Genomic DNA, 27,269 nt, shown 5'->3' with positions numbered 1-27,269 from the left:
TTATTTAAGGAATTTACAACGTATACTGGAATATTTATTATAACAAACTTTAATAAATACTTCCTGTATTTCGGCAATGTCACAGTGCCATCTTCCTGGGAACATACAACTATGACACCTGCATGCAGGCACTACAAAAAGCAAATGAGGCAGAAGAGAGAAACTACTGTTGTTCCTAGAGTCCTAATGGTGTCCCCCTAGCAGGTTATATTGAGTTGGGTTGGCTGTTGGACTGACATTCTCATGATGCAAGCTACCTAAATTTGGGGCAGTCTCATACATCCAAATTTGTTGAAGTTTGGAAAGTTTTTTAGAGCTGAGGCTGATTCTATGAACAATCTTTCATATTTAAACTTGCTGCAGTATATTAACGTGGCTTTCTTCCAACGTATTCTGTGGCGAGTATCCAGAGCATGGTCTGCAAGTCCAGAGTGGCTGTACTGGTGAAACCATATGTAGCCTTTGTGTTCCGAAATCTTGACATTTGCTGTCCTGCCTGTTTGGCCAAAGTAGGACAGTTTACAGCTGCATGGGACCTGGTATACCCCAGGTAGGTCTAGGGCAGGGGTCGGCAACCTTTTTGGAGTGAAGAGCCATTTTTAAAATTATCATCATCATCATCAAATTCCTGCCATTGTACCCTCAAGGGGTGTACAGGATATGATAGTACTACGTGAAAAAAATTACATCATTACTAACTTCCTATCTACAATTTTCCTCCAAATCAGTCTGTTACTTGTCAAGACTCCAACATTATCAGATCTTATATTTCTATTGTCTAAGGCACTTTGTACCGTATCAATCCACCTATATCTTGGTCTTCCTCTGGGTCGTTTTGCTGCCAACCTGGCAGAGAACACTTGTTTTGCTAATCTTTCTTCACCCATTCTGTTTAAGTGACCATACCACCTGAGATTATATGCTAATGCATTCCTGGATGCTGACAATGTCAAGTTCTTTCCTAATATCCTTGTTTTTAATATGATATTGCCATTGATGCCATCTGTTCACGCCTCTAATCTTTCTCAGGACTCTCATATCTGCGGTCTCTAGTCTTTGGTCAAGTGTTTTACTTCTGACGCAGCTCTCAGATCCATAAGTTAAAACTGGTTTGAACACTGTCTTGTAGACAGCTATTTTAGTGTTCTGACTAATTTCTCTCTTATTCCATATGAATTTATTCAATTGACTTCCCACCATACCAGCTTTGCTGATTCTGTTGTCCATTTCCATATTGAATTTACCATCTTCACTAAAAATCGTGCCTAAGTAACCGAAATGTTTTACTGGTTCCACAGGTTCTCCATTCACAACACAGTTGACATTTTCAGTGATTCTGCCTATTTTCATTGTCTTTGTCTTTTTATTGCTGACCTTCACACCATATCCATTACAACAGTTATTCGATTTAGTCAGAGAATCCTGCAGACTTGTAGCGGATTTATTTAGAAGTATAACATCATCTGCATAAAGCAAAGAGCTGACATTAACATCTCCAATTCTGATATCATGTTTAATACCACTTTCCTTCATAATGTGATCCATATAGATAATGAATAACAGAGGGGATAATGTACATCCTTGTCTCACACCAGATTTAACATTAAACCATCTTTCTGTACTTCCTTCAATTCTAACTGCTGACTTACAACTCAAATAAAGACTAAGTATTGCTTGATATAATGCCTCATTGACACCATATAACTACAGCATATTGAATAGCTTCTCTCTTGGCACCTTGTCATATTCCTTTTCCAAATCGACAAAACTTAAATACAGATCTTTGTTATATTCCCATGCTTTCTCGACTATTTGTCGTAAAGTGAAGATCTGATCCTGACAGCCTCTATTTAGCCTGAATCCAGCTTGTTTTTAACCCAGCTTTTCTTCCACAATTCTTCTCAACTGTTTCTCAAGTATACTTGCATAGATCTTGCCAGGAACACTCAGTAGGGAAATACCTCTGTAATTCTCACATTCAGTTTTATTTCCCTTTTAATATATATGGGTACTATGTGAGCTCTACTCCAATCATTGGGAATTCGTCCCTCTGTCCAGGCTTTCTGAACTATGCAGTGCAGCCACCGTAAGAATTTTATACCACCATACTTCAGCGTTTCTGGTTGAATACCATCTACTCCTACTGCCTTTCCATATTTTAAGCTTTTGATGGCTTTTTCTACTTCAAGTATGGATATGTATTCCTGACTGCATGCTGGTCAGTGTTTTTTACCACAGTGCTGTCATCACTGCTTGTTTCATTTAGCAGTTTTTCAAAGTAATTACTCCATACTTCAAGGATATCTTTTTCTCCCTTTTTCATGTCACCTTTATCATCTCTAACTCCTTTTAGAGCACTCTTTCCTCCATTCCTAAGCTTCTTCAACAACCTCTAGAATATTTTGACACTTTCTTGATATTTATTTTCTATATTCTTGCCAAAGTCCTCCCATAAATTTTGTTTAGCTAGTTTTACACAGTGTTTAGCATTCTTCCATTTGTCTCTGTATTCTCTAAAAGCACAAGCTGACTTATTTGACAGGCACTTTTGATATGCTTTCTTCTTTTCCTTCACTGCCTCTTTAACTTCCTGTGTCCACCTTGGAGTTCTAATTTTTCTATCCTTGCAGACAACTTTACCACATGCCTCTCTAGCTAAATCAATCAGGGCTTTCTTCAAGGCTTGCCACTGAATTTCCAAGGTTTGGTTGCTGTTCTCAAACTCTAATTTTTTCTTCAGTCATGTTTGTGTATTTTAGTCTACAGTTCACATCTGAGAGCTGCTCAACTTTTATTCGCTTTAAAACTTTCTTACATGTGATTCTTTTCAATATGAAATTCAATTTTATCTTGCTCAAGACTAAATAGTGATCACTTCCAATTTCAAATCCTCTATACACAATGGTGTCCTGCACCAGGGAGAAAACATCACTATCAACAATAACATAGTCAATGAGCCTTTTCTTATTCCTTGCCTTTTCTCTCCATGTGAATTTGTGCACATTTTTATTTTGGAATATGGTGTTAGTAATAACTAGTCCATGTCCTGAGCAGAAATCCAACAGATATTTGCCATTATTATTAACTTTGCTCTTTTCTCCAAATTTTCCTAAAACATTTTTGTATATCTGACAATCACTTCCTACTCTGCTATTTAGATCCCCAACAAGGACCAACTTTTCCTTTTTCATTATGTCTGTTGCTTTTTCTAAAGCCTCAAAAAATTCCTTAGTAGAATTTTTTGAGGTTCCCCATTCTTATATTTGCCCACATTACTCTACTTGAGACTGACTGCCATTCAAGAAGATTAGCCTCATATTTTGTGTTGAATACTATGGCTACTTCTTCTTTTCCTTGATTCTCATTGCCTGAATATAACATTCTGTATTTATTGCTCAGAAAGATCTCACCAATTTTTGTCTTTTTTTTTGTTTCAGTCATCCCTATAATGTCGATCTGGTACTTATCTAATTCCTCAGCTAGCTCCATTTCTTTGCCATTCAGGCTTCTTATGTTGATAGTACCGTTCTTTAACTCTGGTGATGTTCAGTTGGGGTGTGTTTTCAGATTTGTTCCAGTAGCTGACTTTTCGCTGTTCGCCCTGGCTCCCTGGCAAAAACAACGGGGGCCTTGTTTTACTGGGCGACGTCCCTGCAGGCATGAAATTTTGTCATGTTGTACCATCATTTTTTATTTTGGTTTAACCAATAAGAATACAATTTGGTCAGCTAAAATTCAAATTGCCAGCCCATCCTCGTTCATTCAGTATCGAAGTAGATACCCAATAGGGTGCACCATGAGAAGGTGAGGATTGGGCATTAGGTCAGAAGCCCTGGTCTTGGTTCTCCGCATTCCTTTGAAAGTTATCTGTTAAAAAAAATAACTAGGGAGCCACATGTTTTTTTTTTTTTTTTTTTTTTTACAGTAACACGTTACATACTTGTAAAACACAGGGTTGACATGCCACATGAAATTATATTAAATTTTAAAATATGAAATAATGAAACAAAGATTTGATCCTCCTCATAAAAACATATGTATAAAATCCAATAACATGCATATTTATTTAATTTTTTTAATTTAAAATATCTTCTTAGGGCGACTTTTGCTGTTGAACATCTTCTGATAGTTTCTCAATATGCAGCGAATACGCTGTAATTTTCATTTTCAAACATGACGAAAGACTCACATTGTTTAGTTGGTTTCTCAACTTACTTTTAATAAAATTCATATTAGAAAATATTTGCTCACACAAATATGTCGATCCGAAAATCGATAGAAGTCCAAATGCGTATGTTTTTAACTGAATGTAAGTGTCCGGTAAGCAATTTCACGTGTCAAATACAATCTGATCTTGCTTTTTAAGATCTTCTATCTCAGACCATTTGTGTTGTATTGCAAGAGTAGATTTTTGGCTTTCCAACTCCTCCAGGTCAGCTTTAAGATTTCTAAATTTTGAATTCTACAAATCCTTGGTTTTCAGGTCCTCTAACTCAAATTGAAATGCAGCCTCATCAATTACAGCAAAAGGTGAAAAATTTAATTCAACAGGATTAATTTCAAGTGGTCGCAATAAAAATGACATAGTTGCCTTGTTCTTTCTAAACTCCTCAAATCTCCCATTAAATTCAGACCACATGTTTACCACAATTTCTTTGAAAAAAGGTTAAATTTATGGAATTATCAGCTTGTTCTTGTTGATATTTCTTTAACATAAGAAAATGTAATAATGTGCCTTTATCTAAGTCTGTCGCAAACAAATATAATTTTTGTTCAAACGAAATCACTTCTTCTAAAAGCAAAACTGCTGTATTTCCCTTTCCCTGTAGTTTCTTATTTAGTGCGTTTAAATGGGAAGTTATATTCACCTTTATTCTAAAGTAGAATTTTTGTAACCAATGAGTATCTTCTAACTGTGCATATTCAAGGTCCTTTTGTCTTAGAAACAACTTAACCTCTCTAAGGCAGGTGGCAAATCGCATCAACACTGCACCTCTGGAATGCCATTTTATTCTGTTATGCAAAAGAAGATCGGAATATTCGCCATTGATTTCTTTAAGAAGTTCACAAAATTTCCGATGATGTAGCAGTATTGCCATTATTTTGTTAACAATTTCTACAACCAAATCCACCACTACTGTTATCTCTTTTGGAAACGTTTGTGCACAAAGTTTCTCTTGATGGATTATGCAGTGAAAGGAAAACATGTCATGCGAAATTTATTTTTTAAATAAAGAAACAAAACCTTTTTTTGTACCTTTCATGCTTGGCACCCCATCGGTCGAAATAGATATTATTTTGTTAATATTAATACCCTTACTTTTCAAGCAAGTGGTACCAGCAGATTCAATGTCTTCTCCACGAGTTTGTCTTGTAAGTGACAGTATATCAAGTAATTCTTCCTGAGGTCCTTGAGAGTTTATGTATCTACAAATAAGTACAATCTGTGCAATGTCATCCACATCACATGATTCGTCACAGGCAATGGAGAATCCTGGTGTTGAATTTAGATCTGTAACCTGCTGATTTGTTATATCTTCTGTCATTTGTATAGTTCTGTCCCTTACAATCTTAGCAGATAATGGAATGTCTTTTATTTTTGTAATTATTTCCGCTTTGTTTTTAAAATCGCAGAAAAGATATTCGGACATTTTAATAAAACATTCTTTCACATATTCGCCATCCGTAAAATGTTTTCCTCGTTTAACAACTTCTTGAATGGCCACAAAACTAGCAATAGTTGTATTTTTTGATTCTTTTATCCATTTGGAAAATGAACATTTAGTTAGATTTACTTTGCGTTGCAACTCTTCTACTGCCTTTTTTCTTTCATCTCCCTGTGAATATGCTTTGTCAAATGTATCATGTTTATTTAAAAAATGTCTTTGTATATTTGATTTTTTATTATTTGAAAGCTTTTCATGGCATATTAAACACATTGGAAATCCTGCTGTATTTACTACAAATGCGTAGATTTCGGTCTATTCACTTTTAAACTCCTGATTTTCTTGTTCTATCTTTCTCTTCTTTGCTGACATTTTAAATACTATAAAAATATTTTTATTTTGTTAATATTTAATTGAATGTTACAATATTCAAGTTCCTAACACAATCACCAGTAAATAAAAGCACGGCAACGTCCACTACAAAATCTTTACTTATTTTAACAAAGTGAGCAGATTTACATACCACACCTGCACTATATGCGAAGACAATGGGCACATTCAGACAGGCAAGCGCTACCATAGCGCTACATGTGCTAGCCTAGCGTGATGTCATAAATGTGTCCAAGCCAACTGCTCGACCATAGTGCTACCGTAGCGATCGCCATTCGCTACAAATTAATTTAATTTGTAGCGATTAATTTTCGCTACAAAGTAGCGCTCTGCCTGGCTGATCGCGCCAATGTAAAGTGACGTTTTTTGAGTATCGACATATGGTTAGGGGTCATTTGACCTACAAAATATTTCTTTTTATGTCTATGTTTAGATAGATCATTTAATAACAAATAGAGCCACAATTATTCATTCAAAGAGTCGCAGGTTGCCGACCCCTGGTCTAGGGGAAGTGGTTGGTCTTTGTTGGAGCATATAAGGGATGCCAGTTTTTTATATGGTTTGTAACAAGAAGTTCTACAAGAACTTCTAGGGATGGCCTTTGTCCTTGTTCCTTCCCCTTGTTCTACCATATGAAAAATCTCGCCAATGTCAATCTGATAATAACCTTTCAACAGCTTAAATGTCTCAATCATCTCCCTCAATCTTTTACCCACCAGATTCTAGAATTTGCATGCCTTCAGGCTGTTCTCATAACCAACATTGTACAGTCCTGTTGTCATTTTTGTTATCTGTGTCTACACCCTCTCCAAGGTTATTTCACCCTCTTCAAATCTTGTGACCAGATCTGAGCACAGAAATCCAGATGTGGTCTGATCAGAGCTTTATACAATGCAACTAAAAAACCCCTTTATCTCTTGCAGTCAGTGTCCTCCTCATTATCACAGCAGTTCTGAGTTGTTTTCACATTTGCAGTATCTCCTCTGAACTTCAAATTTCTATCTACAACAGGATCTCCTGCTTTCTCCATTTCTTCCAGTATAACCCCACTAAGTGAGTAGAAGCATCCATCTGCGGGTCCCCTATTTCAAAACCTTACAATTGGTGCATTAAGCTGAAATCCCTATTCATTTACCCACATTTACAGCTTATTCAAATCCCTTCGAAGACCCAAAACATCAGCACAATTTCTAATAACCCTTCCAAGCTTCACATCATTATATATCATATGAATATCTCCCACTATTCACTGACAGTAACATTTACATAAATAGTGAACAATAATGGTCCCAGTACTGAACACCACAGAGCTCCACTTGTAGCTCTCCTACTCCGTGATACTGTTTCCCTATATTCAATTCTTTGATATCTCTCAGAAAGTCAGTTTTCAATCCAGTCCAATCCACTAACCTGATATCCAGACCCATATGTTGCAACTTAAAAGCCAACTTGTCATGTGCAAAATCCAAAAAAATAATAATGTATGCCTTTTCCTCATCTACAAGGGTGTGCTGAAAAGTTGTGATAATCACTATGAAGGAATTGAGGTAGAATCATGTAAGTTACACGTTATTCTACATATTCCCCACAAAGTGTTATACACTTGTTACAATGCTGCTGCATCATTTGCAGTCCTCTGCTCCTTCAATTCCTTCAGAGCTGTTGAATAAACTTCTGCCATAGCAGTTCCACCTTTTTTGAGGTACTTGGTAAGGATTACACCATCCATATCCCAAAACACAATGGCAAGAACTTTCCCTGCTGACCTTAGGGTTTGGAACTTCTTTGGCCATGGAGAACCTTTGTTTTTTTTTGTTCACTGTTCTTTTGTCTCTGGATCATAGTAATGATGCCATGTTTCATCATCAGTCATTATACAAGCCAAAAACTTTGCACCTGATTTCTCAAAATGACCCAGAATCCGTTGAGATGATGGCACATGTTCTTTCTTTTGGGTGACATTCAAACATTTGGGGACCCACTTCGTTGAGAGTTTCTGCATGTCCGGATGATGTGGGATTATGATCCCAACTTGTTCCCTGGATATCCCCAGAGTTTTTGCAATGTTTTTGGTTGGGATTCATTTATTATCAAGGATCATGGCATGCACTGAATCAATGTTTTGTGATCACTGTGGAAGGTCTTCCTGACCTGGGGCAACTGTTGTCTCAGGATGCCCAGTTTTAAACTTGGCAACTGTTGGATATGCTGGAACACAGTTTCCCCTAAAGCCTCGCACAAAGTTTAGTGAATCTCAGATACAGACTTTTCTTGCAGCACGAAAAACTTGATGATGGCCTGCACCTGTATGTTTTCAATTTTTTTCAGTCTTTTTTCTTTCAGTCAATTTTCTTCAAAACCTCTGACATGTCTTCTTATATATATCCTAAAAGAAAAATAATGAATTATTACAATTGGATGAAACATGGGAGTTAAAGGGTTTTAAGATATGTTCTTTCTTGTGGTTATATCAGTTGCTTTAATATCATTTTTGTTTTAAGTATTTATCAGAACTTTTCAGCTCCCCCCGCCACATGTTACTCCATTGTAAAAGGCAACTAGATTACCGAAACAAGAGTGTCCCTTAACAAATCCATTCTGGCCTGCATAAATAATTCTACCCTCACTTACGAAATTCTCCAAAATCTTAACACTTGGCATTGGCCTGTAGTTTGATACTTTCATTCTGCCACCCTTATGCAATGGCACTTTCAGCATAAGGTGCTGAATGTGCTGTTGTCAGTTCCACAGCACATTCCTTTAAAAGATATCACAAAATTCCATCTAGTCCCTTTGCCTTACTGACATCAATCCTTATACCCCCCCCCCCCCCCCCAGGAATAAAGACTGCTTTACCAGGATGGAACACTCTAATCAAGTGATCATTAAATAGCTCAATTATATCATCTGCATTGGTTACCCAAGTCCCGTCTTCATTCAGCAATTCAATTTATCCACAGTCATTTTCCCTGGATTACAGGGAAAATGACTGTGGAAAATGAAGAATATGTGATAGGCAAATGGATGACTAGAGTCATCCATTTGCCTATCACATATTCTTCATTCAAGATATACAATCTGCCATTGCTATCTTCAATTTTTTATCAAGTATCTCCCATGAACTACTGACCTCTCTTCTTTCAAACTCTTTCATCCAAACTGGTTCTAAATCTTTGTCAGCTGACTGCCTTATAATTCCAAAATGCCTTCATCCTTGATACTTCCACATGTCTATTCATCCTCCAAGTTAGTACTGTATGGTTAATTCAATTACAGTTTATATTTCTGTAGTTGAAGCCCCCCATAATGATCACTTGCCAGACTAATTTGCCTAAACATTTCCTGCTTATCAACATCGATATTTCCTCGACTATAGCAACATCCCACTAAATATCTTGTCCTGTAAACTTCTTTCTCACACCATATACTCTCAAAGCCATTAGTGTCATTCTTGCTCTGCTTCTCTGCTCTAAGAGGATCCAACTCATCTCTTATCATGAGTATCACTGCACAACTGCATTTATCTTCCTTATCCTGTCAAAATATAATACCCTTTGGTTTTTATTCCTGTTAGAATATCCTCCTTTAACCAAGTTTAACTGATACCAACAATATTTGCAGAGACAGAATCACATCTAGCCTCTTTATTCCTAATAAAAAAGTATATTAAGTGAGAGTGAATTTGTAAATTAGTGAGATATAAATGATAAATATTAAAGTTAAAGAAAATAATGAATACAGTTAAAAGAATGCTGCTGTGCAGAGAATTGTTATGAGTTATATAAAATACACTTTCATGTGAGTTGACTGAGCATGAAATTTTTTTTAGTATGTTAATGTTTTGAAAATAGCATTTTCAAAGTCTGCAAGATATGTTAATGTCGCTACTCAAAGTTTCACAATGGTCTTATCAGTGTTCTAGAAAATTATGTATGTTTGCTCTCACTAATCAGTCCATGTATTAAATGCTGAGAACAAAAGCACATGAAGTTAATCAGACATCTGGAATAAATAAATGAAGAAACTTCTATACTTTATATATGAAGCTATTGGAAATCTGAGCTTTTGCCTTACATCAATAATGTTCACCAACATAACTTCATTAAACCAGGGAATAATGGAACATCACCAGCTCTGATAGGGTCCTAAAGGAGAGGAAAGGGGAGTGTAAAATAATTCATTTGCATAAAGGAACCTCCAAGACAGGTGTAGCAAATTATAGACTTCACCAATATCTTAAATTTTGCATGAAAATCAGCAACAAAAAGAAACTATGAAAATAAACAGGAGCAGAAAACTTTAGAACAAGTAAAATCTTTCAGCTATTTAGGCACAGTTTTTAATGAAGATGACAAATGGATCTGAGAGTTGGGTTAAAAATATAGCACTTAGTTAAAGATTAGAGATGACAGATATTAGTTCTGAAAACATTAAGGACCTGAACAGATGGCATCAATGGCAGAATCATATTAAAAATGGAGATATTAGGAAGGAACTTGACATTGTGAGAATGACTAATCTAAGATAGCATGGTGACTTAAACACAATCAGAGTGGAAATGTTAACAAAACATTTGTTTGATGCAGAGATAGTAGGATAAAGACTCAGAGGAAGACCAAGATCTTGGTGGACTGAGTCCGTCAGAAGCACCTTATAAGACCAAAATGTTAGATACGATAATATTGGAATGCTGATAAGTGATGGACTAATTTGGAGGAAAATTGCTGATAAGAGATTATTTATAATAATGTAAACTTAATCATGTAATGCTGTCATAGTAGCATATACACTGCCTTTATGGTACATATCAGGAAATTGATGATGATGATGATATAATTGCTTGCCTAGTATTATTTACTTTATAATAAAGGGAAAAAAACTTTCTACATAATGAACAAGAGAAGTGAGTGCATGTGAGTTTGCAGTCCTAATCCAGTTCAAAGAAACCACTGCATGGTTTCTTTGAACTGGATTAGGGTTCACGGAGTAAACGATGTTAGTCCAGAGTATAAAGTAGTGCCTGAGTCTAAGCTTATGAGCAGCAGCAGGCAGAAATTTTGAACAAGAGACCTTGGCTGTAGGTGTCTTGCTCACTCATGAAAGAGTATAACTGACAGTGAAAAAGAGTACAAGGACTGGAATGTATGCATGCATGCATATGTGTACATAAAAGTGATGCAAGACTTGTAAACTGAGTTGGTAAAATGAGCAGGAGCCAAGGTATGTGCAGACTGAAGGTGGAAAATTGGGTGATATGAATGAATGGTGTGGAAGAATGAAATAAGAAAAAAGAGCTTAGAGGAAAAGGTAACAAATAATTCAGGATTCAAGAGTGGTGTTGTGTGGAAATTCTGTTATCAGAGGTATAGTGAATGAGAGAGAGTGCACACATTTTACTATCCAGAAATGCAGATGAGCAGGTTGATTTGAGCATTCAGATATAAGGAGTAAGTGCACAACAAAAATGGTGGTGATTAAATGATTGTATGGGTTAAATTTGATGGATGGATGGAATTGTATAAGAATGATGGATTGCCATCTTAAGAGACAATTCCTGGAAAGGAAAGTAATAACAGAGGCAGACAAGGAATCTAAGGAAATGAAAGGTGGTATGGAAGAGTAGTAATCCAAGTAAGTTAGTAAGGCTGAAGAGGTGAATAAGAGAATGAAAATGTAAGACAGACAGCGAAATGAGGAGGGGACATGATAAGAAGAGTGGGTGCTGGAACAATAGTGAATATGTGCATGAGCGTGGTCATCAAATTCTAGGAAAAAGTATGGGGTGAGTGATGAAACAGTTAAGGATAGTGTGGAAAACCCACTGCTAAGAAGCAGCAAGAGCATAATTGCTTATAGAACCAGAAATGAATAGCATTGTTTACAAATTTCAGAAGAATCAGAACTTAGGGATGAATTTGTTGCATTGGTATCCTAATTAGAATAGAAACTAAGGGATATGATTTTTTTTCATAAGGATAAGAAATGCAAGAAGGAAGTGAGGAGTGCTTTAGATGTGAGCAGAGGAGTTATTGCTACACAAGGCGGAAATGCAAGTGGGAAAATAGTGTCAGGAGTGGTTTTAATTTAATGATATAATGATAAAATATTGCTGGACAGCCCAAGGTTAGCCACTAAGATGAACCTAGCATTTTTTCATTTTTTTTATTAGTTGTTATTCCCCCCACAGTCTCAATGCATTCATATCTTACTTCTTTATGTGACTCCCCTCCCACCAAGGATTTTTAGAGATCAAATGTAGAACTTTTTTTCAAGCCATTTCAGGCTTCCAGTAAGCATGGCAGTGGTCTCACACTGGGTGATGAAATTCATTTCCCACCTAAAGACCACCACACATATTCATATCCATGGTGGGTTTTGAATCTGGAGCCTGTTGGATGGAGAGCAGATATGCTAACCAGACCATTCCCTCTCACCCACTCCACTATCAGTGCATTCTTTTCTTCTAGTGGGAATGGGTTAATGTTCAAGACTAAAGTTTCTTAACATTGGTACCATATTCATGCTACTTCAGACATACAGTTTTCCACAATAGATATATATAAGTTGTACATTTTGACAATGTTCTTGTATATGATGAGCTTATTTCAAAATATAAGTTACCTAGTGACAGGATAATTTTGTCACTTAAATTCGTTATTCCTAAATGCTGCATCCTTACCAATAAATAAATAGCTGGATATCTGATCTTAACATTAGCCGCATTCTAACATTTATCATCCATTTATCTCCTGTTGGCAGTCTCCCAAGAATGTCCTGACTTAGTTTAATTACCTAACAAGTAATTTACCCATTGTTCCCTCACCTAACAACCATATTCCAGTTTTTTGCTTCAATTCCATTCTGGTAAACTCTTTTCAAGCAACTGCATATCATATGATTTTCCGTAACAGATATTTTTTTTATATTTTATTGATATCAGTACTATTTTTTTATCAGTTTCTACTTATAAAATTTTGTAATAATCTGAAAACAGAATTATCGGTTATCTTGCTTAATTCACATTTTCTTCTTTACAGATATGAGGATAAAAACAAAATTTTGGGGGAAATCAATGGAAATCCTCCCTGTGGGAACAGTTCACATCCTTCTTCCAAAGTAAGTTTGATTGCTTTGTGTGTATCTTAGTTTTTTTAGAAAATTTACTAAGGTGTCTCTTATTTTAAGTATCTGTTCCAAATGAAAATGCATCCTCATCAACAATTTCTTGATGTGTACTCTCAAGGGATATCAGGATATTATGATAGAACTACATGAAAAGTTTACATCAGTACTAACTTCCTATCAACAATCTTCTTCCAAATTAATCTGTTATCTGTCAAGACTCCAGTACTCAGATTTTATATTTCTGTATTCTAAGGCACTTTTTACTGTATCAATCAACCTTCCTCTGGGTATTTTTCTTGCAAACATGACAAAGAACACTTGTTTTGCTAATCTTTCTCTCCCATTCTGTTTAAGTGACCAAACTAAATGAGATTGTTTTTAAATTGAAGTATGGTGAGGCTTTTTGTCTCAAATTGTGCTGCAGTTGTGCTTCAGTTGGATACAAATGTCCTTCAGTGGTGTTTAAACTTTGTTGTTTATATTGTGTTTTCGCTACTTGCTTGTTGCACTGCTTCAAAGTCTAAAGATGGCGTCCACAAAGAGACCTATGTCGGTGGCATGGAAGACTTCTGTACGAAAGTCTAGCTCTGCCTTGGATTTTTCGCAGTGGATGCGTTGCAGAAGCACTGCTAAATGTATGCTCCGAGGAATGTGAAGGAGCTGTGGACTGTTTGGCTAAATGAGAAGAATAAAAACTTTGACGTATGTGAGAAGTGTCTAGATAGACTAGAGCAATTGGGAATGGAAGCAAACTTCAGGACCGTAGCAGAAGAGCTTCAGCAGGAGTTCGTGAAAATGAAAGCAAAATTCATCTCCTGTAAGAGGAATTGGAAGTGCTCAGTAAGGAGGTTCAGGATATGAAGACTGAGTTAAATGTGTTGCATAGAGAAATTAGGACTATGGAGATTACTTTAGCTGAAGTATGTAGAACAGGTTTAAGTAAGGGCGAGTCTTTGGTGAATGATGAAGTAATGAATAGTATGGAAGTGATTGGGAGTCAACAGAATGAAAGCACAAGAGGTCTAGAAGAAATGAGATGTTGTGAAAGTGAGGGGGTAAGTAAAAGAGTGTTGAAGGAAAGTAATGAAACTGGGAGAGTCATGCTGAATAATGTAGAAAATGAGGCCATGAGTGATGCTTGTTTGGGTTTGAATGAAGTTATGAGTGGTATAATATATGGTGATTCGATGATTAAGGGTATGGAGAGCGGTATGCCTGAGGAGTGCTTGTCTGGCAGAACAATAGAAAGAGTGACTTTTGCAATAAAGAGAGGGCATGATGCAGAAAAGATGATAGTTATGGTGGGTACAAATGACCTGAGTGGTAGTATTTAGTATTAATCGGGCAGCAAAAGATTTAAGAACATTGTTAGATAGAAAATAAGTGGATAAACATCCTTTGTTGTTTTATAGCCAGTAAGCGAAACTAAAGATCGATAACTACGATCTATAAGTTTCATGCCGAAAAACTATCGGCGAAGGCAATTCGAAGTAAAGGTGGAGCAAGCTCCCTCACTATTCTTGATATTTTCTCATAATGTAAAACACAGCTCCTAGGAGATGTAATACTGTCATTACATTATGAGGAGAGGTCACTACCCAGACCAGTTTCAACCTTTTTTGAGGTCTCATCAGTGAGTAGGTAGACCTGGAAGATATCAAAGCTTAGTGAAAATAACTTACATACCTTCACTTATACGAATGCCATAAAGGTGTAATTATATTTTAGTTAAGATAAAAAGCCAAATGGCTAGTTTTCTGGCACCTTAATATAGAAAATAAGGGGATAAACATCCTTTGTTGTTTTATAGCCAGTAAGCGAAACTAAAGATCGATAACTACGATCTATAAGTTTCGTGCCGAAAAACTATCAGCGAAGGCAATTCGAAGTAAAGATGGAGCAAGCTCCCTCACTATTCTTGATATTTTCGGCATGAAACTTATAGATCGTAGTTATCGATCTTTAGTTTCGCTTACTGGCTATAAAATAACAAAGGATGTTTATCCCCTTATTTTCTATATTAAGGTGCCAGAAAACTAGCCATTTGGCTTTTTATCTTAACTAAAATATAATTACACCTTTATGGCATTCGTATAGTGAAGGTATGTAAGTTCTTTTTACTAAGCTTTGATATCTTCCAGGTCTACCTACTCATTGATGAGACCTCAAAAAAGGTTGAAACCGGTCTGGGTAGTGACCTCTCCTCATAATGTAATGACAGTATTGCATCTCCTAGGAGCTGTGTTTTACATTATGAGAAAATATCAAGAATAGTGAGGGAGCTTGCTCCACCTTTACTTCGAATTGCCTTTGCCGATAGTTTTTCGGCATGAAACTTATAGATCGTAGTTATCGATCTTTAGTTTCGCTTACTGGCTATAAAATAACAAAGGATGTTTATCCCCTTATTTTCTATATTAAGGTGCCAGAAAACTAGCCATTTGGCTTTTTATCTTAACTAAAACATTGTTAGATATCGTGAAGAAGAAAAGTGTCAAAAGGAGGATAGTGTATGTGCTGTCTCATTTTGACAATTATGAGTTAAGTAGACGAGCGATGATAATGAATGATATGATTGCAAGAATTTGCAAAAAAAAAGAGGTCTGGAATTTGTTGATGTCTGGAGTGTGTTGGAAGGCAAAAGACAGCTGTATGCAAGAGATGGGTTGCATCTGAACATGGAAGGTCATAAGCGTTTGAAGAATTTACTGTTTTCTAAACAAGTTGAAGTAATTGGGCAGGGAAACTAAAATTGAAAAGGTTGAGTGTAAGAGGGAGAAACTTATGCAGTGAATGTATATTTGTTGATCCTTTTTCATGGAATAATTTGAAGAATAGAGTGGATGAAAATCATGGGACTACTGAAATTAGCAGAATGTATATCAGTTCTAAAGCTGGTACAAGAACTAATGAAAATCTGCAATTTTTATGTACTAATGCAATTAGCATTTGAAATAAGTGGGAAGAATATTTGGCATTAGTCAGTACAATCTCACCAAAAGTTGTAGGCATTAGCGAAACTTGGCTGTCAGCAGAATATGTGGTTACTGGAATGGGTACAGTATTTTCAGGAAGGATAAAGAAGATAGAATGGGGATGAGGAGGAGTACTGTTGATGATAGCTGATGAGTTGCAGCCAAAGAAATTAGTATATCAAGAAGATAGACATGTGAATGATAGTTCATTGAGGTGGTCTGTGTGAAATAGTGACCAATGCAACCAAATATACAGTTGGTTGCTGCTATAGGCCAAGGGGTACAGGGGGTGATATTGAATTCATGCATCAGCAGATTAGTGCAATGAGTGCAGGGTTAGTGATTATTAGGGGGGATTTTAATTATGGTGATATCATTTGGAAGGAGGAAATATCACATGGCAAAAAGGAAATGGAATTCATACACCTTCTAAGGGATAATTACTTGAAACAGCACATAACTAAAGGGACTCGTGGTGTGAGAGTGTTGGATCTGGTCATAGGCTCAGAGGGCATATGCATGAGTAAGGCATCCTCATTACTTCCAATTGGTGAGAGCGATCATGTGGTATTGACTTTGGAGGTTGCAAAATTTGTGGATTTCTCTCTTAAGAAAGAGTATATATGGAACTACAGGTTAGGTAATTATAACAAGCTTCGGAGTGAGCTTACAGCTGTCCCATCACAGAACATAATGCAGGGGAAAGATGTTAGCAGTGCATGGGATAAAATCAGCAGGTATCTGAGGAAGGCAATATCAGAATGTATTCCCATGGTGTAGAAGACAAACAAGGTAGGCTTTAGATGGATGAATAGTACCATCAGGCTTGATCTGCAAGAAAAGAAAATGTTATTGAGAATTTACAAGGAGAAAAGTGATCAGTACAAGGCTCAAGCTAGGAAGGTTACCAGCATAGTAAGAAAAGCTAAATCAGATTATGAGAAGACCTTAGCCAAAGAGAGCAAGGGTAATCCCAAAGAGTTCTTCTGCTATGTGGCAAGTAAAAGGAAGAATGACTTTGGAAGGAGATAACCTTAGTGGGTGCTGATGGTAACTGAGGTGACCAATTCAGATGTAACAGTAGAGTTACTGAGTGATCACTTTTCAGAAGTCTATCACCCAAATGAGGATATCTCTGTACCTGTAGCAATAACTAATGTGAGAACTGAAGTTAATAAATCAGAGGTACTTAGTATATTGTAGAATTTAAATGCAAACACTGCTGTGGGTTAGATGGAATATCAGTTCGGGTGTTGCATGAATGTGCAAAGGAATTGTCAACACCTCTTACTTGGTTATTTAACTTAAGTTTGAACTCTGGTGTGGTCCCTAGGGAGTTGAAGGAAGGAAAGTGGTTCCTTTGCATAAAGGTAGCTATAAGACTGCAGTAGTTAATTACAGACCAATCACCATCTCAGGAGTGGTGGTGAAAGTATTGGAAAAGTTGGTTAAGAACAGAATTCAAGAATGGGTGGATCAGAATATGATACTCTATAGGGACCAACATGGTTTTGTTAAAGGTCAATCCTGGCTTAGCAATTTATTAACTTTTTATAATAGAATGACATCTGAGTTGGACAAGGGAAATGGCTATACAGTGATACTACTGGATTTTGCTAAGGCTTTTGACAGGATATGCTATGGAATATTGTTGTGCAAATTAGAGCAGATGGAGATGGATACTAAACTGGTGATATGGATAAGAGAATGGCTCATGGAGAGAGACCAGAAAGTAGTGTATGGAGGAGCAGAGTCCAGGATGAAGCAGGTGACCAGTTGTGTGCCTCAGGGTTCTGTGCTTGGGCTGTTATTGTTTAATTGTACATAAATTATATAGGAAATGGCTTGAAGGGAGATATTCAGTTGTTTGCTGATGATGCAAAGTTGGGTAGCGCAATAAAAAATCAAGCTGATGTTGAGAGTTTGCAGGCTGATTTATTTAAATAAGCTGGAAAAATGGGCAAAAGGTGATGGATGTCAGTTCAATGTGGAAAAGTGTAAAGTTATGCATTTCAGGATTAAAAGATTACCAGCTGTGTACCACATTGATGGAACGGTACTCCAAGAGATTCATGAGGCTAGGGACTTGGGGGGTGTTGGTGGATAGGGAGATGAAGTTCAGAGGGCACATTGCTAAGGTGTCCAAGATTGCACATAGGATTACTTGGTTATTGAAGAACACACTAATGTCCAGAGATAAAGAGGTTATTATTCTCTTTTATAAGGTGTTGATACTTCCACATTTGGATTAATGTGCTCAAGTCTGGTCACTGGATTCCTTGGAGATGAGGTTGTGGAGAGAATTCAGAGGAGAATGACAAAGTTGATAGATTGAGAGCTTCTGGATTGCAGAGATTGGTTGATAGGCAGAGAAGAGGGGATATGATAGAAACATTTAAATTACTAAAAGGTTTTTATAAGATCGATGCAGGGAAAAATTTCAGCTGTGTGATAGTGATTGAAGAACAGGAGGTCATCCCTGGAAATTAAGGAAAAGTGTGGTTAACAAGGGTGTAAGAACTAGATTTTTTGCTTGGAGGGTGGTGAGTAGGTGGAATGCATTGCCTGACTCAATTGTGAATTCTTCATCTGTAAATGAATTCAAAAAGAGGTATGATAGATACTGTTTTGATAGTTTGGGTCTCCCGCAATGAGTCTACTGACTCCATGGAGATACCCCGTAATAATAATAATGATTAGCCCTGCTAACCTATTCCTGAATGCTAAGAATAGCAAGTTCTTTCATAATATCCTCATTTTTAATATGATGCTGCCATTGATGCTATCTGTTCATGCTCCTAATCTTTATTAGAACTATCATATTTGTGGTTTGCAATCTTTAATCAAATGTTTTATTTTAACCCAGTTCTCAGATCCATAAGTTAAAATTGGCTTGGATACTGTATTATATACAGCTAGTTTAGTATTTTGACTAATTTCATTCTTATTCCATATAAAATTATTCAGTAGACTTCCTATATATCAGCATCACTAATTCTTTTATTTCCATGTTTAATTTGCCTTCTTTGCTAAAATTGTACCTAAATAGCTGAAATGTTTTACTTGTTGTATCTCCACTCAGGATGCATGATGTTTTCGATTTCTTTCAATTTCAGTGCTTCCCTGTTTTTATTGTCTTTGAATTGCTGATGTCATGGCAGATTTATTACAGCAGTTATTCAATTTAGTCAGAGAATCTTGCAGTCTTGTACTGGATTTATTTAGGAGTATAAAATCATCTACATGAAGTAAAGAGCTGAGATCAATGTCTCCAATTTTGTTATCAAGTTTAATACCACTTTTCTTCATGATGATATCCATATAGAAGATGAATTAAGAAGTTTAGAACAGACAGTTCATCATTATGCGTATCAAGGATTTAGGCCTAGCATGGCCTGTTCCTGCCTTAGAAGTCATCATTGAATCGTTGAAAGTTTATTTTTCACTTAGTTAGACTATAATAAATTTAGTTTAATCCTTTATCCAAGTGTGAGCAAACAAAGTTTGCACCTGAAAATATCTTCAGGACTGAATATGGTGTTGTACTACCTTACTGGGGTAAGGTAGTACAACACTGGGAAACTCATAGCAAAGGTGGACCAAGCTGACATCACTCCTCTCCCAGTATCTCCCATAATGCAAACCACATCTCCTTGCGAATATGTATAATGTTGTGCATTAAGGGATTGGCCACTACCCAGACTAGTTTTGACCTTTATTGAGGTCTCTTCAGTGGGAGCCAGGCCCAGAGGTGGAGATACCAGGCAGAAGCAATAGCGAGGTCATCTTAAAATGGGTTTGAACACTGTCTTGTATACTTCTACTTTGGCGTTTTGGCTAATTTCTCTCTTATTTCATATATGTTTATTCAGCTGACTACCTATCATACCAATTTTGCTTATTCAGTTGTCTCTTTCTAGATTTAACCTACTATCTTCACTAAAAACTGTGCCTAAATAGCTCAAATATTTTACTACTTGTTCTATAGGATCTCCATTCAGAATGCAGCTGAAGTTTTCTATGTTCCTGCATATTTTCATAGTTTTGGTCTTTTTATTGCTGATTTTCATGCCAAATTACTTACAGTTGTTATTCAATTTAGGTAAAGAATCCGGGAGACTTGCACTAGATGTGTTTAGAAATGCAACATTGTCTGCATAAAGCAAAGAGCTAAGTTGGACATCTCCAATTCTAATATTCTTGTCTTACCTCTGATTTTACATCAAACCATCTTCCTGTATTTCCTTCAATGCTAGCTGTTGAAGCTTAAATATAGACTATGTATTGCTCTGTATAATGTTCCATTCACCCCATATGATTGTAGTATTTTGAAAAGGTTTTTCTCTGGGCACCTTGTCATATTCCCACAATTCTCAACTATTTGTCTCAAAGTGAAAATCTGATCTTGACAACCTCTATTTGGCTGAACCCAGCTTGTTTTTCTCCAAGTTTCATTTTGAAAAGGTTTTTCTCTGGGCACCTTGTCATATTCCCACAATTCTCAACTATTTGTCTCAAAGTGAAAATCTGATCTTGACAACCTCTATTTGGCTGAACCCAGCTTGTTTTTCTCCAAGTTTCTCCACAATCTTTCTCAACCTCTTTGCAAGTATGCTTGCATAAATCTTATCTGGAACTTAGTAGATAAATTCCTCTGTAATTCTCACATTCAGCTTGATTCCCTTTTTTTTATAGATGGGTACTATGAGAACCCTACTCCAATCACTGGGAATTCCATCATCTGTCCACACCTTCTGAATTATGCAGTGTAGCCACTTCAAGACTTTTATATCTCCATACTTCAGCTCTGTGATAGAAAAATCTAGCCTTACACCTTTCTGAACTGCAAACAAACTTAACTTCCATGGATTGTCCATGGAAGATAAGTTTGTTCTCTCTCTCTCTCCACCTTTCATATAATGAAAATTTTCATCAAAGATATCCTATTTCCTGACAGGACTCCCATCCTGTTAACCAGACTCTGTATTTGCAGTTTGGAGTCACACTGACCCTGAACTCTACTCATTTCTACAAACAATCGACACCTGGCATCCTTTTATCAAGTTCACACTAGAAAAGAAAATGCCAACAGGTATTTCCTCTTTTGATGCTAATATCCAGCACAAACAAGATGGATCCATTTCCACATCCATCTACCAAAAACCAACTTTTTCAGGTTGTTACATCCATAATACATCAGCTCACCATCCATCTCAAAAATATGGCATAAAATCTTTAGTATCCAGAATACACAAAATTTGTTCTTCTGAAGAATCCCTAAAATAAGATTGGAAATTATCAAAGAAACAGCCTTACTATATGGATATAATCCAATAACAACCAAAAAACATAATAATAATAATTAACCACTCTTCTACAAATCAACCCAGACAAGAAGAAGCCCACAGGACTCCTATTCCATATATTAAAGGCATCTCTGAACGTGGCAAAAATTAGGAGAAAATATAAACTCGTTGGCACCTACAAACCCATCAACCAAATTCACAACTTGTACCATGTTCATGTAACTTGTTTTACTATGGACAAACAGGAAGATCTATAAATAAACATCTCTCTGAACATCAAGACCTTATCTGCCTTATCCAACCTTGCAAATCTTGCCTTACACAACATGGAATCGAAAATGCTAACCACAGGATTCAATGGCAAATGCCAAGTTATTATATAGATCTGCATATAAACATGAACGGTTATATAAGGAAAGTACTGAAGCCTTATTTCATAGATCTAATCTTAATTGAAATGACTGTCTCACTATTCCAAAAGTGTGGGAAATTGTTATTCTCAGTTGTATTCAATAATTTTATCTGCTATATTTTAATTTAAGTAATTTTAATTTCAGCCCATTAATTTTTAATCCATGCACACTACTGTTTTTTGAATTTAATTCCTATTGTTGTTCATTAGTTTTACTAACGATGTGTTATGATAAATAAGATGAAATATCTACATAATTATTCTATCTTCACTTCTTCTCCCATGTGTTTATTGCTTGTGTTTCACATTGTTTTCTCATATCTGTATTTTTTATTTTATCTAGTCTAGTTTTATTTACCATTTTTCTTAATATATTCATTTCACCTGTGTTTAACATTTGTCTTGTTTTTCTAGTGTCTGGTCTTGTTTCTGCATTATATGTCAAAATAGGCCTGATTACTGCTTTATAAATTCTGGTTTTTGTCTCTACTCTAAGATGTTTATTTTTCCATACTGTTTCATTCAAGCATCCTGATATTCTTGCAGCTTTTGCAAATTGTTCTCTGATTTCTAGATGTGGCCTTTTTTCCCAGTTCAGTTGTATACCTAAATAGCTGTAATTTGTTATTTGTTCAATAATAGTACCTTCCAATTCTAATTTGCATCTTTGTGGTTCTTGTGATATTGTCATACATTTTGTTTTAGTTTTTGATATCTTCATATTATATAATTTGTTGCTTTATTAAATGTATGTAGTGATATTTGTAGCAATAGTTGGAAACTAAAGAATAAGATAAGAACAAGAAGACCTAGAAAAAGACTAAAAGATACTATTAAAGAAGATGAAGTCTTGGTCGCAACAGATATCACATCTAATGCATGAGGAAGAAGAAGATCTACATAATAATAATAAAAAAAGTTATTTACTGTGGCATATGTGTTATTCTATAGTTATGGATACCCCACAGGTTTCACTATATAAAAAAATAAATAAATAAATAAAAATAAAATCTTCACCTGGTGTCTTTCTGCTACTCATGCTATCAATTGCATACTAAACTTCTTTTAAAACATCAGGGTATATTTCTTCCTCTTCCATTTTAAGTATTACTTTTTTTTTTTTTTCCTTATTTGTTTGAGTCTTGGGAATCATCATATAATTTGGCACAGAAGGATTCTGTTCTATTCTTATGATCTGTTATTTATCTTTAACTAGTACTCCCGTTTCATCTATGGGCAATAGATGAAAATATTTAGACCCATATTATTTTCATGAGATGACTATAAGTGACCTCGTTGAGTCAGAGGCGGGAGATTCTCCATGCAGAGAGAGAGAGAGATGAGTGGTATGACAGAGGACGAGAATAGCAAGAGAAATATGAATAAAATAATGAGAGCGGGGAGTATGGAAAGGTTGAGAGATTGTGAAAGTTTGGGAGATGGTTTCAGTTGGGAGGATGAATGGCAAATAAGAGTGAATGAGATGAGAAGTGTGAAAGATGAGATTAGGTGAATGGAAGAGATGAATGTAAGGCGAATCAGAGTAGGAGTGAGAGAGAGTTATGGGAATGGTAGAAGAGGAGAAAATAGGATAAGTGGAGGAGAGGGAATGATAAAAGAGGAAGGAATGGAAACAGTGGAAGAGAGGGAATGAGAAAAATGTGAGGGAGCACTGGAACCAGGGATAGAGAGATGTCAGGAAGGCAGGTAAGTAGGGAACTCAGAGAGACAGTGTTAGAGGAGAGAGAGAGTGAGGGATGCATGTGAGCAATTGAGGAACAGGGTGGTAAGAGGTGTGATGTATGGGGACTAAATGATCCATGGTATGCAAGATAGGATGTGTGAGGAGTGTTTGCCTGGAGGAACGATAGAAAGTGTGGCTATGGCAATTAAGAGGGGTGAAAGGGTGGATGAGATGATTGTGATGGTAGGAACAAATGACTTGAGAGGTAATGTAAATTGGGCAGCGAGAGATATGAGATTCGTGCTTGAGGATTGTACAAAAGAATTATCCAGAATAAAGGAGAGGAATTGGTGGCACTGATAGCATCAGCCTGGCTAAAGATTATTGGGATCACAGAGACATGGTTGACAGAAGAGGATATAATAACAGGAATAGAAGTAGCAGGGTACAGCATTTTTCGGCAGGATAGGAAGGGAAAGTGGTGGTGGAGTACTGCTTATGATGAGTGACGACTTATGTCCTCTAAGAGGGGAGGCTTTGGAAGGCAGTGACAATAATGATTTTGAAAGCATATGGTGTGAGGTAGAGGTGGGCAAGACAGGATATTTAGTGGAGTGTTGCTACAAACCAAGGAGCACAGAGGGTGGGGACCAGGAGATGTTTAGACAGTTGAGCTTGGCAAGTGCAAGAAAAATGATTGTTATGGGAGATTTTAACTACAGCAGTATAAATTGGGGAGAGGAAGATGCATATAGCAATAAGGGAATGGAATTTCTAGAATTCTTGAGGGACAAATGTCTTGGGCAACATGTAATAGAGAGAACAAGACGTTCAAGAGTTTTGGATTTGGTCATAGCATCAGAAGAGTTGATAATAACTGAGGTGACATCTCTCCCACCAGTTGGAGAGAGTGACCATGTGGTTTTGACTTGGAAGATGAATACACATGCAGGAGTATCAAAGAGACGGAAACGTATGTGAAATTATAAGGCAGGTGATTATAATAGTCTTAGACATCAACTTGGGGAAGTTTCATGGAGGGAGGAATCGGAAGGCCGGGATATCATTAGCGGTTGGGAAATTGTGAAGGAATATTTGTTAACAGCAATAGTAAACTGTATTCCACAAGTGAAGAAGAGAACACAATTTGAAGTAAAGTGGATGACAAACAATATTAAATAGGAACTGCATGTGAAGCTATGGAAGAGAGATATAAGAAGACAGGTGAAGAGCAGATGCATGAAGAATATAAGACACAGGCCAGGAGAGTGACTAGTATGGTAAGGAAGGCAAAACTGGAATATGAGAAGAGATTGGCCCTAAGATCCAAACAAAATCCTAGGGAATTTTTTAGCTATGTAGCATGTAGGAGGAGATATGACTGTGGAAGATTACATTGTGGGATAAAAATGGGAATAGAGTGACTGATGCAGAGGACATAATGGAATTGTTCAATGAACACTTTATTGGAGTATTTCATCCTGGAGGAGTAAATTTTAATACTAGAGGGATAGGGCAGGTTCGAGGTTTAGAGGTGTAGGAGGAGGGTGTGTTCCAAATACTGAGTACTCTGGTTGTCAGTAAAGCTGTGGGACTGGATGGTATTTCACCACGTTTTCAGAGAATGTGCTAAAGAACTGACTGCTCCTTTGACTTGGCTTTTCAATGAAAGTCTGGCTACAGGGTAGGTGCCCATGCAATGGAAGGAAGGTAAGATAGTGCCATTGCATAAGGGTGATAGCAACTGGAAGTGTCTAATTATAGGCCAGTTTGTGTGTCATCAGTAGTTGTTAAGATCTTGGAGAAATTAGTGAGGGACCGTATACAGCATTGGGCAGATGAGGATAATGTTATCTGTGAGAGTCAACATGGATTTGTGAAGAGGCACTCTTGTTTAGTAATATGCTAGCCTTTTATAATAAGTTACAAGAGCAGTAGATGAGGGAAAGGCATATACTGCCATTTTCTTGGATTTAGCAAAGGCATTTGACAGGGTGCCACATGATAAACTGATATTTAAGTTGGAGCACATGGGCTTGGATGTCAGGTTGTCAACTGGATTCAGGATTGGCTGTCCGATAGGTATCAGAGAGTTGGGTATGGTGGGGCAGTTTCAAGGAGGCAGAAGGTTACAAGTGGGGTCCCTCAGGGTTCAGTACTGGGACCTATATTGTTTAACCTTTATATCAATAACATTGTCAGTGGATTGCAGGGGATATTCAGTTGTTTGAGGATGATGTGAAGCTAGGAAGGGTTATTAATAATAGTGCAGATATGGTAGCCCTCTAAGAAGATTTGAATACGCTAGACAGATTGGGCAAATGACTTGGGAGTGTCAGTTTAATGTAGCAAAATGTAAGGTCTTCAGGTTTGGGACACATCAATGGGACTCTGCATACTCTATTGGAGGAGCTGTACTGGAGGAAGTAGAGGAGATAAGAGATCTGGGGTTGATGATTGATAGAAACCTAAAATTCAGGGGACATATTGTAAAGGTGGTGAAAATAACACAGAGGATTGCTGCAATAATGAGAAGGACGCTGACTTCCAGAGATAAGAGAGTTATCATTGCGTTGTATAAGACCCTGATCAGACCACACTTAGACTATTGTCCTCAGATTTGGACCCCAGGATTTGAAGGGGATAAATGAACCGTGGTGGAAAGGGAACAAAGGCAGATAACAAAGATGATTTCAGGACTGTACAATGTTAATTATAGGATCGGCTGAGGGAATGTGGACTGCAGAGTTTGGTGGATAGAAGAACGAGAGATGTTTAGATATGATTGAGACTTTTAAACTGTTGAGAGGTGGTTATAGGGTTGATACTGGGGGAGTTCTTTCACTTGGTTGAACAGCAGGAAGGAGTGATGACAAGGAGCCATCCCTGGAAGTTATGGAAGGAAACTGTGAGCAAGAGGGTGAGGAGTGGTTTCTTTCCATGGAAGGTGGTTGAACCCAAGAATGCATTGCCTAATAGAGTGGTGAGAGAGTGAGAACAGTCAATGAGTTTAAGGAGTGGTATGATAGACTTTGTGTTTCCTAGAAGGGACCTCCAGCGATGAATCTTTTGACTCCATGGAGGCCTGAATAATAATAATAATTATTATTATTATTTTCTATTGTAATTCTGGTTTTCCTTGTTCTGAAATTTCTAATTTCTTGTGCCATCCTCTTCCTTATTGTTTTACACAGCTCTGAGAATTCTGTTCTACTTCGCTTGTCTAGATCTCTCTTCATTTCTCTTTTCTTTCTGAGAATGTTTAGAGTTTCGTCAGACAATTTTCTTTCATCCTTCTTCGTTTGGTTAATTCCATCAGTCTCTCTGAAATTATTTATTAGTCTCAGTTATTATTTGATAGTTTTTATCTAAGTCTTCATTCATATCAATGTTATAAAACTTTTCTTCTATCTCTTTCTGGAACTCTGAATTTTAATCAGTTTCTGTCTTTCTCATTTTCTGTTGATAACAATTTTTGATATCTCTAGAATCTAGTCACTACCTGTATTTAAACTATTATAAATATAACTTTTCAGTTATATAAATAATTTCTGTTGGTTAAAATATAATAGGTTTCTTTAAACATGTCTCCATTTGAACTTTTCCATGTCCATTCTTATTTCCAATTCTTCCTTTTTTTTGAAGAAAGTGTTCGTTATGTAGAGACCTCCTTTCAGCAAAAGCTATCATTCATTCTCCATTTTCATTTCT

General features: G+C 36.6%; 1 protein-coding gene across 5 annotated transcripts in view; it reads left to right on the top strand.

Moving 5' to 3' along the window:
- LOC150109624 (oxysterol-binding protein-related protein 6-like) overlaps nt 1-27,269 on the top strand; it is a 695,026-nt gene that overhangs the window by 564,063 nt on the left and 103,694 nt on the right. For all 5 annotated transcript variants that reach the window (XM_090409290.1, XM_090409281.1, XM_090409257.1 and 2 more), the window contains one exon: nt 13,094-13,172. In XM_090409290.1, the coding sequence (XP_090265416.1) occupies nt 13,094-13,172 (79 nt within the window). The remainder of the gene's footprint in view (nt 1-13,093; nt 13,173-27,269) is intronic.

The sequence above is a fragment of the Typopeltis vanoorti genome, chromosome 2 (assembly GCF_054136105.1).
Source record: "Typopeltis vanoorti isolate ZY-2024b chromosome 2, IOZ_Tvanoo_1.0, whole genome shotgun sequence".
In the NCBI taxonomy this organism is placed as follows: Eukaryota; Metazoa; Arthropoda; class Arachnida; order Uropygi; family Thelyphonidae; genus Typopeltis; species Typopeltis vanoorti.
Note: the sequence above shows the minus strand (reverse complement) of the source record. Positions and strands in the feature narration are given on the sequence as shown.